Source organism: Ctenocephalides felis, unplaced genomic scaffold (assembly GCF_003426905.1).
Source record: "Ctenocephalides felis isolate EL2017-DRISC unplaced genomic scaffold, ASM342690v1 CF-g0.4_SCAFFOLD_01170, whole genome shotgun sequence".
Classification (NCBI taxonomy): Eukaryota; Metazoa; Arthropoda; class Insecta; order Siphonaptera; family Pulicidae; genus Ctenocephalides; species Ctenocephalides felis.
Window position 1 is genome coordinate 82,391,996 of NW_020537324.1, and position 14,022 is coordinate 82,406,017.

Here is a 14,022-nt window from a genome sequence, read left to right on the forward strand (position 1 = left end):
TTTATTTGACAGCACTTTGTGAGTTTTACATCTGGCAACACTGTCTCCGACTGTCTCCTTCGTTCAAATTTTTGAGGTTAAGAGCTGTCAAATTATTGTACAAATATTTCTAAATTAAATACGTATATATAATTTAATAAATAATATTTTACTACTATGAAAAGAGCCGCAAAAAACCTTCTACTAGACCGTCTGCACAAAGGCGCCGTCATGGCCTGCATGGGCATCACCGTTTTGGGAACACTCAGTCTTGGATTCCGAGTTTATCAATACTTTACTGATATAAAACCTGAAATACAAAGAAAACAAATATTGGCAAAGAACGAGCTGTTAAAAGAAGGAGCCTCGGACATATCATTATACGAGAGCAATATCACGTTAAAGGAATAACTCCTAGGATAGTAGATATATTTAGTACTGATTACTCCAAAAATGTATGTTATATAATGTAAATAAGACTTATAATTTATTTCAAATAGTTTTATTATTAAATTTTATTACATTTGACATATTTCATAACTTGGCTCGACTAATGCCATTTTATTGTAAAAAATGTTCCTTTGCTATTGTTTGTTGGTTCGATCGGTAAATACACATTGCAATGTACATAAATATTTTAGCATTTATATAATAATAAATCATACATTCTTTACCAAATATAAATGTTTAGTATAAAAAGTATGAAAATGATAGAAATATATATAGTCATATATTTCCCGATGTTTGTAACAGACCCTGTGTGTGTGTGTGTTACATTTGTGGAGCAAAGAAGAAATTGATTCTCTCAGGAAGATTTCTTTTTAGGGTCACAAAACATAAAAATCAAGTTCCATATATACAAAGACCCATTTTTTCCATTCAAACGTCAATTACTTTTACCCTCCATGCCCAAAAACAATATTTCTAAATATATCTATAAAATTATATCAATTCGTTTTAGAAAAGAAGAATCTGGCACAAGTTATATTTAAAACAAATACTACAATATAAATAAACAATTTGTTAAAGAGCAAAAATTATAAATTAACCTAAATTGACTTTTTTTTTTTTTTCAAAACAATCTCAATAATGCTGATGGATGGTCAACTAGCAAGTACTATTATTTTTTTGTTTATTTTTATAAATACAATGTTATATAAATATATGTTTATTTTAATTTTATTATTACTAAAAGAAACATTCATGCTAAAATCACAATACTAAAATTGTTAAAACGCAAATTTTGAACATGTAAAATAAATATTTTGAGTTCGTGCCATTGTCAAAGGTGGTAGTAATAAAATTATTTAACACTAAACATACTGCACAAATGTAAAAGTAATTTTTAACTTTTGAGTAACGTGTTACTCAAATAGATTGCAGATAAAATTTATTAAAATATTATTCCATAAAACATTTAAAATAAGCACAAAATAAATTTGGCATTTTTAAAATGTTAAATAAAATTCTATTCTAAGTATCAATAAAATATATATACATTCAATTAAAATAGGAAATAATTTCAGCTTTATAGTAAGTTTAGTGTTAAAACTTTTGTTCTTATATTAAAAATGATTTGAACTTGCATCAAAAAATTCTCTATTCGATATTAAATTATAACAGTAGAAAATCTACAATTCGTAACATCTTTGTTTTAACCCATAATATTTAGACAAGCATAATATGAGGGCAGGCGACATGCACATGGGTAAATAAATACACACTACAATATATATATATATATATATATAAGGTTGTCAAATATCTCCCTTCCGCCTTTTTGTATTATAAACCAAGAGCAAAAAAGCGGAAGGGAGATATTTGACAACCTAATATATATATATATATATATATAAATATATTAGGGTAGTTTTTAATATAAACATTTTCGAATTTCTTTGCTCCCAAGGTCTCAAATGCTTCCAAATTGATAAAAGAAAATTCTCTGAAAGTTTTAGCTCCTAATAATAAAATTTAGATAGTCCGCAATTCAATTAAAAGTTTCGTATATTTATTATTAAGTAAATTCTTGCGCCATCTGTGTAAGCAGACTTGCAATTTTGATGGCAATTTATTACTCATAATTTGAGTGACAAAATCACCAATTAAATAAATATTTCGATGCAAAATTAATTTTGATGCCATGATTAATAAATATTTCGTTACATGGATTTAATTAGAGGTCAAGTGTTTTATAAATATTTTTAAGTGTCATATTTGAATTCACAAATGCTATCACAGGTGGCGCAAGAATTTACTTAATAATAATTATATGAAACTTTTAATTTAATTGCGGACTAGCTAAATATTAATATTAAGAGCTAAAACCTTTAGAAGACTTTTTTTATTAATTTGGAAGCATTTGAGCCCTTGGGAGCAAACAAATTCGAAAATGTCCATATTAAGGACCACCCTAATATATATATATATATATATATATATATATATATATATATATTATATATATATATATAATGTATTATATATATATATATATATATATATAATATATAATGTGTCTATTACTACCATGTGCATGCAGTGTGTACGTATTAATTATTAAATATATATGTATATAGCATTAGTTCAGACTAAAAGTATAATTTGCATATCTCTTACCTATACGTACAGCAAAAATTGATTTCCATAAATCTATTAATTTATTTATTAAATTTCTTTCCTTGAAATACTGAACCAAAATTTGTACACATCAAAGATTTTAATTCAATTTTTGCAGTATGTATTTCTTGAATGAAATTTTCATATTTAAAATTAAAATATTAAAATAATGCACACTCGCATTCACACACTATCAAACCCTATTTACAATAAAATATTGGAAACGGGTTCATTTTTTTCTTCTTGATATATATATAAACAAACTATGGATTGTCCTTAAAAAGACCACAACTCAATTTCAATCAAATTAACAATTTTATAGATTTACAATTTTTTTTTTGTTGGAAGATGACACAATCGGAATAATTTTTTTACATATATATAATGTTTATTATATATATAAATGTGCTTCGTTCTTTGGAAAAAGATTGTAGTAAAATAATGATATTGTTTAAACATCATCAAATTTGTTGTTTATTATTATTAAAATATATATTATTATATAGCTAGTGGCGAATTATAAAAGGGCACATCGCGTTAAGACTGATAGAAATTCAGAAGATAGGATATATATATATATATATATATATATATCACACACACTGGGGTGGTCCTTAATATGGACATTTTCACATTTCTTTGCTCCAAATGGATCCAAATGATTCCAAATGGAAAAAAACAAATTTTATAAAAGTTTTAGCTCTTAATATTAACATTCAGTTAGTCCGCAATTCAATTACAAGTTTCATATATTTTTTTTAACATATATCATTAAGTAAACTCTTGCGCCATCTGTGATAGCAGACAGATAATTTGAGTATTCACATCACCAATTAAATAAATATTTTGCTGCAAAATATTTATTTTATTATTATTATTATATTTATTATTAATTTTGATGTCATGATGAATAAATATTTCGTTAAACAGTCCACATGGATTTAATTAGAGGTTAAGTGATTTATAAATATTTTCAAGTGTCATAATATTTGAGTTCACGAATGCTGTCACAGATAGAGCAAGAAATGACATATGTTAATAATAATTAACAAACTTTTAAATGAATTGCGGACTATCTAAATGTTAATATTAAGAGCTAAAACTTTTAGATTTTTTTTTTCATTAATTTGGAAGCATTTGGATACATCTGGAGAAAATAAATTCCAATATATCCATATCAAGGACCACACTTACATATATATATATATATATATATATATATATAAATTAACTAACTATAAAATATGAACCTACAACACTTTGCACTATTTATTAAGTATTTCAAATTTTGCAAACGTTTCGAAACGCAGTTTGTCTCATCATCAGTGTAATAATTTTATATTTAATAGCTATAAATACTTTGTAACTATACAAAACAACTATTCTTTTTTTTTTGTACAATTGACAATTTTTCATAGTTAGTCCAAATAAAACTTTTTAGAACAAAATAAATACATGATTAAATTCCAGAGACAATTATTTTCCTGTATAAGGGGGCGTCCATTGATCACGTGATCGATTTTTTTTAAGGATTTTTGTACTCCCCCTTGGTGTTACAAAGAACACGTGTATTTTTAGTTACGAAAAAAAAAATTGTAAAATTTTTTATTTTTTTCGAAAATACTTGGATTTAAATAAAAAATCAGGTAAAAAATAAATACACATCCCTCCCCCACCCAAGTGATATTTCGTGATTTTTGTCAAACCCCCCCTCCCCCTAGAAAACTCACTCGGACTTTCTTGTCTATATTTTAGTAATTAAATTTGAAATTATTACACTGATGATGAGGCAAACCAAGTCTCGAAACGTTTGTAAAATTTAAATAATGAATATTGCAAAAAAAACGAGTGTTGTGTGTTCATATTTTCTAATTAATTTAATTATATATATATATATATATATATATATATATATATATATATTTACTCCTCTTCTTCTGATTTCTATCAAACTCCATTATTTCCTCTCCAAGCCCATTACAAAATTTCCCACGTTAAAAAATTCTTCAAAATACTAATATATATATATAGAAAAAATGCTGCCAAATACAAATACAAAAGTCGTTCATCAAATCATTTCAAATTTATTATTTACAACTTATTCGATAAAAGCTCAGGGGCATAAGAAGGACCATGTATAATTATTCACCAAAAACAAATGATATAAAAAAGAGAATATTGACATTTTACTTCAGTTAGTAACGTGTATAAATATATCATATATATATAATGTAAATTTATTATTTCTATTCATATACATATATTTATATTTTGGTTAATTTTTCCAATATAAGTAGTCGATAAAACACAAAAATGGCCAAACTGACGATTGGAAAGCAGATGTGAAAAAATATACATTTAACGTAACATTTATTAACTACCTATCAGTAAAATGCGTATGAAGAAATTGTAAGTTTTTGTACTTGATAACAAAAATAGGATTAAAAGTAATTTAAATATATATCAATACAAAAAGCGAGAGCATACAGTTTTGTATTGGCACAAAAGTCTTGATAAAAAACATTCAGCATACAACAAACTTTGTATAAAATTACATACAGATATATAAATCCTTTACTATTATCAAGTACAAAAAGCCAAAAAAAAAACAGACAAGAATTAAAACAAATACCTCGCAACTTTCATTTTCTTATTATATAGTCATTTCCTTTAATTAGTTTATTGGAAAAAAAGGCTCCACGAAGAACACTGAACATCATCATCATCATCATCATCGTCGTCGTCGTCATTCAGCTTTCAGATTCAGTATCATTGATTTCGGAGGATAGTAGAGGTTTGTATGTGTGTGTGTGTTAGTTTTTAGTTTCATTATTATAATAATATTGTTTCATTTTACCCGCACAAACAACAAACTTAGAGCAGACGGCACCTCCTGCGCTTCACGGGCTCTGGGGGCTCCAGTGCCGCTAATATCGCTTCGTCGAACACATTTTTTAGTCCTTTCTGGAAAACGAAAGGAAAAGAATTAGAACTAGGTGTGAGTGGCATTTAGCCTCAAGGCAAAATAAATTACCTTTTTGATACGTGTAAATAAACTACTTGACCGATATCAAATAGGATTTAGCTATTTAGGTAAAACTGTTTATTTCAAAAATAATATTTTCGCTTTCACTAAAAAAAATGATCGGTACGATTTACAATTGATGTCGTTCAAACATACTGATAATAAATTAATTTGTTACCACATTTTATTTCTTCTATTTCGTGTTCTACAAATGTATTTTATTTAAATGCGGACAACAAGTCAACTGCAATCAGCAGCTACTTTCGAAACACCAAAGAACATACATTTTGCTCGGCATAGATTCCGATTAGAATCGCTCAACTTTTTATTCAACCACTTTTCGCATGCCTATAATATTTTAGGATGCTATTTCAGACTAGGAAATCTATCGTTATACAAAGTTTCATCAGAATCAATGCCAACAATTGTTTACAAAGAAACGGCCCGGCAGATCTTTACCAAAAACTAATCAGAGCAATTCCCAACCAATATCTCTCGAACTAAATTTTTAAAATCAATTCAGGATTGTGAGCTAAAACGTGGACATAAAATTTACACTTTTCTGCTAATGATAAAGAAACAGATCGGCAGATCGTCGCTAGTCCTCATCGAGATACATCGAATAGCTTTTAAATTTTTGAAATCGATCCAACCGTTTATAAGAAAACATCGATAGAAGGTCAAAAATCGGTTCACACAGACACACTTTTTCCAAATTTGGTCGCATTCGATTTAGAATGGCTTGAAACGTCGACACCGCATAAAAGTAGCAAATCGGATTTTTTAGTGAAAGCAAACATTTCTTTGGAAAGTTTGTAACAATGCGCGTGATAATTGAATAATGTACGTATGTATACTTATTAAAATTATATTCAGGTATTGTAAACTAAACAACAGTGCTCAAAAGCATAAAAAATCAACGACGAAAAAAATACTTTCGTCACAAAATTGACAAAGTGGTCGTGTACTTCGTGAGTTACACATCTTTTGCCCTCTACTTTAAAATAGTATCAGTTATAAAATACCATACTATACTTATTTTTTAGATAATGGAGTTGCATCTATTGTTTTCGATTCAAAATGGTATTTTTGGCACAGAATTTCGAAAAGTACTTGATAATAAAATTAGAACTCCTCATTGAATACCTGAAAAAGGTATTTATTATGTTACAACACAACGAGCATGTTAGAATGAATTAATACGTTTTAAATAAGAAAATTTCCGACGACAAATTTCCAAAGACATGTTAAAATAGCCTCTTACATTAATACATTCAAACATTTATTTTCAATTTTACGAATATTAACAAAAATTACGAAAAACTAACGAAAAAATGCTAATTTTTTCCACGTATTTATGAAGAAAACTTTATACAAGACTCAAAAATAAAAAAAAAACAAAGAACAAAAAATACAAGATATAATGTAACATCATAATTTAAAAAAAAATTACATATAAACGAATAATAAAGTTCTTACTAAAGTACGCAATTCTGATTTGAAAAAAAAAATTATTTGTTTAAAAAACTGTCATTGTAAATTAGGTTTATTTAAAATTATATTTAAGTTATTTGGTATACTCCCAACCCCTCCGTTCAATTAGCATAACTAATAACTGTTGTCCCGGTTTTGACTTCAAAAAAATTGTCACTTCTTATTAGTATAAGTTAGTGGTGCCTTGAGCCAGGCTCCGCCCTATATATAACTTCCATAATAATAAATATATATAATACATGGATTGTAATAGTCGAGCGCAAAATATGTGCTCAAACGAAGAAGGGTATATGTCACATGTGTGAGCGAACAGTGCCGACGACAATCGTAAAACTTTCTCGATTGATTAAATAAAAATCAATAACAGTCAACAACAATATAATGGCAATTGTGATGGCTGATAATTTTGTAAGAAATGATATTGATAATATTTTCCCTGTGAAATGAATGTACTTAAAATCGGTTTATATATTATTGTAAGGCCTATGTCAGGCACGTAAGTCTATGTCAGAGAGTCCTCGACTGTCGTCGGCAATGTTCGCTCAGACTTGTGACGTCACATACCCTTCTATGAAAGAGAATCGACGAATGGGACTTTGCTCATTTAAAAGATGAGTATAAAATCAAGTGAAGAATGATGACATTCTAGATCCTCCCCCCACGAAGTAATGCCTAACGGCGGTTTCCGTGGGGACCAGAGGCAAGGGCAAAGCGGAGGTTTTAGTCCGATATACCTAGACAGAACACCAGCCTGGGATGCATAAAGGCATTTCCTTCGCTATACAAAAAAAACATACCCTTCTATGTTTGAGCACTATATACAACGGAAAACATATGACGACTAGCAGTCCTCGACTGTCGTCGGCATTGTTCGCTCAGACTTGTGACGTCACATACCCTTCTATGAAAGAGAATCGACGAATGGTACTTTGCTCATTTAAAAGATGAGTATAAAATCAAGTGAAGAATGATGACATTCTAGATCCTCCCCCCACGAAGTAATGCCTAACGGCGGTTTCCGTGGGGATCAGAGGCAAGCGGAAAGCGGAGGTTTTAGTCCGATATACCCAGACAGAACACCAGTCTGGGATGCATAAAGGCATTTCCTTCGCTATACAAGAAAAAACACCCTTCTATGTTTGAGCACTATATACAACGGAAAACATATGACGACTAGTGTTAGAACGAAATATCGAGTACTGAGTAAATATCGATACTTCGCGGTCGATAGTGAGTACTTTTGGTATCGATTTTTTAGCTCGATATATTTGCCAATATCGATCTTTTACGTCGATAGTACTCAAAAAGAATCGACAGCGTAATCTATGAACCCCACTTATCGACCAACTACGAAAACCAACCATTTTGCCGAATGCTATACAATAGTCTCTCTAGGTGGTCATAATTGTTCAGAGAAGTGTCAAAAAACGATCCCGAAGGGTCATTAGTCTCAGAATTTATTGCTCAAAAACCCAAAATGGATATGACCACAACAAATAAATAAAGATGTTTATTTATTACTCTTTTGTAAAATGAAACGCCTTTTTAAAGTACCAAAATGTTTTATAAAAACATATTCAACAATCGAAGTATGATTATTTCAAATAATAATATTCATCAATTTCAATATATTAGTATTTTGCGTAAAAAAGAATCGAAATATAATTATTTCAAATAATAATATTCATCAATTTCAATATATTAGTATTTTGCTTAAAAAAGAATCGAAATATAATTATTTCAAATAATAATATTCATCAATTTCAATATATTAGTATTTTGCGTAAAAAAGAATCGAAATATAATTATTTCAAATAATAATACTCATCGATTTCAATGCGTTATTATTTTTCGTTCTAAAAGTATGTGAATTGTAAGTTGAAGTAAAGTACTTGTAAATTAAAAATTAAATAAACAATTTAAAAAAGAACAGAAGAGCAATATTTTCTTTGTGGTACGTGAATCTTGAAATGTCTCGTTTTCAGATTGTGCACATTATGAACATATTTTAGGAATCGGATTTCAACTGACCTTTTCTGAATGAATGACAACAAAACTTAAGAATACTTTCTTTAGTATAGTGGGCAAAAAACTTTTAGAAAATAATAAATTAATTTGGTTCTTGTGGCAATTGTTTGTACTGAAAAATATTAAAAATATGATTGTGCTTAAAAATACTTAAAAAGTATTGCTTTTTGAATATAGTATCAGACTATTATCTTGTTTTAATCAAAAATAATCAACTATTATAACTTCGTCTTTTTTTTTGAAAAATTATAGAATTTGAAATTAGTATTGAAAAATTACTGTTAAAATTTTACAATATTGAAAATGATTCTGATTTAACACATCAGATTACAAGCAATAGAATTCATTCTAATATTGTGATATAATATTTAATGAGTTTTAGATCTTTCTTGCACTTATGTTTGATTTTTATGAAAAGTACTCAAAATTCGATATTGAGTACCATCGATACTTTCGCCACGATATTTTTTTGGCATCGATATTTTGATTAGATACTTTTCAAAGTACTCAATATCGATCTTTTGCCTCGATACTTCTAACACTAATGACGACTAGCAGTACATGTAATGTCTATTATATATATGACTTATCTATCTATTATCGTTTACCTGTGTCAGCGCCGAGCACTCGACGTATTTGACCGCTTTGAGTTCCTTGGCGAGCTTCTCGCCCTGCTCCAACCCTATCGGTTTCTGTTTGTTCTTGGCCAGTTTCTCCATCGTCGCCGCGTCGTCGCGCAGATCGATCTGCGTGCCGACCAGCAGGAACGGGGTCTTCTGACAGTGGTGCGTTATTTCGGGGACCCACTGGAAAAGTCAACAGAATACAGATACAGAAATGATTGATAAACTAGATGACCCGACAGGCGTTGTCCTGTACCCACGTGTACAATAAACCAACTTTTTTAATATCCTATCCTATACTTTTTAATATCCTATTTCATTTATGGTCTTAGCAGAAGCAGTATAAGAAATTCAGAGCAGAATAATATAGTATCCGAGGTAAAAGAACAATATCACACTTGATTTAACCACACAGCATAACTATTGATTCAATAACTTAGTCCATAATTTACATAATCTCGTACGATATATTAGTTGTTTTTTGGCAAATGAATCAATTTAGCCGATGAGAGCTCAAATGTTTTCAATGTCAAACAATGATAAGTGGTTTTCCGTATTTTTTCCATTTATTTCTACAACATTACTATAGTTTTATCGTTCATTAAATCTCAAAAAATTCCTTTGACAAGCTCCAAAAAGAATTATCAAAATCCGAATAACCATTTAAGACAAGTATCATACACCCATACAGAAGAATTTTTTATATAAGATAAACCTACTAACGCATGTATGACTGTAAAAGGACATTACAGGATATATTGAATATCTGGCTTGTAAGTAACTTGAAAATACATAATTTTACATAACCCTTGAAAATACAAAACACCAACATCCCCAAGCAGAAAATTAGGTTTAGGATAGAAAATCTAATAATGCAACTAGAGAAATAAATTAATAAAAGGATGCTTATGAAAACTAGTTATGAAATAAGTAAATTAGCAATAAGTGTAATAGATCTCATACTTAAGTAAGCTAACAAAAGTTTCGTATATGTACCAGACTTTTTATTAAGAGAGGTAGGTAATTTTAGTGTAGAAATTCCTAAATATCGTTTTTTTATTTTTTTTTTTATATTTTCAAATCTTAGCTATTCAAGAATATATATACGAGAGGATTTTTTAAAATTTAAATAATTTTAGGAGTATATGTTTGACCATGAAAATCCTCTTCTTCTGTTTCCTTCCTTTTGCGAAACTTTAAAAGCGTTTTCCTCAAAACTGTCTTTTTCAATACAATGACGATATCACAAATACTCTTAGACCAATTTATTTAAAATTTTCAGAGAATCTTCTTTATAGACTTCTCTCTAGTATATATACTAGTCTCATTAGCAAATTTTAATATTTACTAATTAAAAAATCGAGAAACTCAAAAAAGTGGTAAGTTTTGATCCAAGTTTTTCAAACAATCACTCTAGTATATACCATAGCAATATCATTCTTGATCAATAATCTTTTTATCATTTCTTATTATTTGGAGGGTTACAATAGTGTACAGGGTCACATGTCAATTTTTTAGACCTCCGACTTCAACCTCTGCTAATTTTTAAATTATTAACTTTTTTTTGTTGAATTTTTTCTGCACTCTTGTAAGATTGGTAAATAAATTATAAAAAAATAAAAGTAAAAAAATAAATTAATTAAAAATGATCTAAAATTCATGTCTCTACACTAAAATACTTCCATAATATCAAAACTCTTTTAAATCGATTGTTATCATAAGTTTGGAGATATTTACCATCATGGATCTGTATTAAATTATCAATAAGCATTGATTAAATATTAACATAAAATACTATTACAATAATTTTTAATATGAAAATATCAGACGTTATATTTGGAATCAAACCATTAAACCCCACGACGTACCGATTACGCCACCGCTGAGCCCCAATAGGAAATCAATATATTAATTTACCGGTGATTTATAAGTACAAGGAGAAAATAAATTCAATATTGCATAATAAAAAATTACATTTTAAAATACATCGCCTTACAAACAAGGTTAATTCTTTATCAATGAATATTTTCGTTATCAATATTATCTCATTGTCTTCTCATAAATTTGTCAGCCCAATATTTGTTATCTATATTTGCTAGATTTGTGATAATCGGCGATAAGGCATTTCGCACATCGAAGTATTAATATTATTAAATATTAAAATACTAAAACTATATAACAAAAAAAAAATTATAAGAGTTTTTGGTTAACTTTTTTTGTCTGAGACTATTTTTTGATCTTTTTAAAATTAATGAAGACTGATTTAAGGAAATTGCTAACCTCGGAAAAATAAGAACTCTCTAATGAAAAACAGCTATTGCAACTGGAATTGCAATTGGCCATTAGATAATAGTAAAAAAAAACAACTAAAATATATTAGGAATCATCTTGTAAAATTTTGCATAATCAGTAAATAGTATATAGTTCTTCTTACTAAAAAGTATTTGAACTACACAACGGAATTGCAAAATCTAAAAAAAAGGAAAAATATATGAAAGTAAAATTGCGTCGAAAACTGAAACTATACAAAATTATTATAAAAAAGAAAAAAAACCTAAAATCAAACACTAGACCAATTTCTTATAAAAAAATACTGAGTTACGACAACAGAAATCATGAAATCCATAGGCAGATAATCCAATTAATTTATAATAAAATAATTGAATTAATTTATAATAAAATAATCAAATAGTTAACTTAAAATTAATTGCATTTTTATGTGTGTAGGCAATTAGTATACTAATTTTGTAATTTAATTTGCACCTTTTTTAAAAGTAATTTCTGCAAATCTTGAACTTATGTACAATCCTTTTAAATGTTTTGTTAAATAAAATCTTAATTCACTTTATATATATATATATATATATATATATATATATATATATTATGGAATAAATTCCCATCTTACCTTTTCTTTAACATTTTCAAATGAACTTGGACTAACGACTGAGAAACAAACTAAAAATACATCCGTCTGCGGGTAACTGAGTGGTCGTAATCTATCATAATCTTCTTGACCTGTAATACAAAAAAAAAAAAATTTAATATAATAAAATCAACCCTTAATAGAATGTATTATAAATATATTATTAAGTGATGTCTGTGAAATTTGAAATAATTAATTTTTCATATCATCAGAATTTGATCTTCAATTAATAATATGAATCTTTTAAACAACATGAAACATGAAAATTATATTTGGATCCAAAAAACTACTGTTTGATATCAAGTTGCCCAAGGTGAATCTCTGATTCCATGTCCATAAACAAATAGTGATCTATCTATCTATCTATTTACCTGCTGTATCGAATAGACCCAACGTGTAAGGTTCTCCACCAATCATGACAGTGACTGCATAGTTATCGAATACTGTTGGCACATATTCCGATGGGAATTTATTCGTTGTATAACTTATTAGAAGGCAAGTTTTACCCACCGCTCCGTCACCCACAACCACACATTTAATAGTCTGCATCTGAAAAAATAATAATTGAAATAGTATTAAATTAAATCATATTTGGGGAAAATTTTAGTTCGAAAAAAAATTCGGTTTAAACATTGTGTATTAATATAGTAATACTAGCAATCCCGACGAACTCCGTTTCGCCACCAGATGGTTTCGTGAGAAATATGAAGAAATTATTTGTTTGTTTTGTATTTGAAAAGAAAAATTTGATTTTATTATACAACAGTAATGAATTTATTTCGATTACAAAAATGAAGTGTTTTTTAGTTTAACTCTCTAAGTAAAAAAGTGAATCCGCAAATTATCCGTTTCATTGAAGTGCTCTTTGGTAAACCACATTTTTTGTTTTTGGTCTGACGTTAAACACAACAAAGCGGATGGTTTTCCAACTCGTGAACAGGCAACGTATAACTGCCCATGTGAAAAACAATGATTTTCTAAATAATCTATTTGAAATTTTTCCCGCAAACACTAAGCGATTGGCCTTGCGACTTGTTATTGCAATGCAAGGCAAACTGGAAATTGCAATCGTTTGAAGTCAAACAGAAGACCAGTCGGAATCATTGGTATGTCACCAAATCGCCAGCATTTTTTTATTGAATGGTGAAATTCAGTGCGTGTACATCATTATTCTTTGCGGCAAGAATTGCTCGTTGACTTAACCAAGCATAATTCTGATAATCCTCACTAATTCATTACTCGAATTTTAATTACGGTGCATGAAGTTCCAGCAATTTGCATTAGGGCACGATGCCATGCACCACTAATTTTCTTAGCTATAAACCTTG

At 28.4% G+C, this 14,022-nt stretch overlaps 2 protein-coding genes across 2 annotated transcripts in view; one reads left to right on the top strand and one right to left on the bottom strand.

The window, feature by feature from the left end:
• The first annotated feature begins 82 nt into the window (after positions 1-82).
• Positions 83-476, top strand: LOC113365682. Its single transcript, XM_026607197.1, has one exon. The coding sequence runs from the start codon at positions 157-159 to the stop codon at positions 388-390; it is 234 nt and encodes a 77-aa protein (XP_026462982.1). The 5' UTR covers positions 83-156; the 3' UTR covers positions 391-476.
• Positions 477-5,449: 4,973 nt separating this feature from the next.
• The window catches only part of LOC113365683 (cdc42 homolog), a 9,890-nt gene continuing 1,317 nt past the window's right edge, over positions 5,450-14,022 (bottom strand). The window contains exons 2-5 of the mRNA XM_026607198.1: positions 13,066-13,243; positions 12,677-12,786; positions 9,754-9,951; positions 5,450-5,562 (exon numbers count right to left, since the gene is read on the bottom strand). Of these exons, the coding sequence (XP_026462983.1) occupies positions 5,473-5,562; positions 9,754-9,951; positions 12,677-12,786; positions 13,066-13,243 (576 nt within the window). The 3' untranslated portion in view covers positions 5,450-5,472. The remainder of the gene's footprint in view (positions 5,563-9,753; positions 9,952-12,676; positions 12,787-13,065; positions 13,244-14,022) is intronic.

Bases quoted from the DNA above. Each gene is read 5' to 3' on its own strand.
- LOC113365682 (XM_026607197.1), top strand. From the start codon at position 157: ATGAAAAGAGCCGCAAAAAACCTTCTACTAGACCGTCTGCACAAAGGC.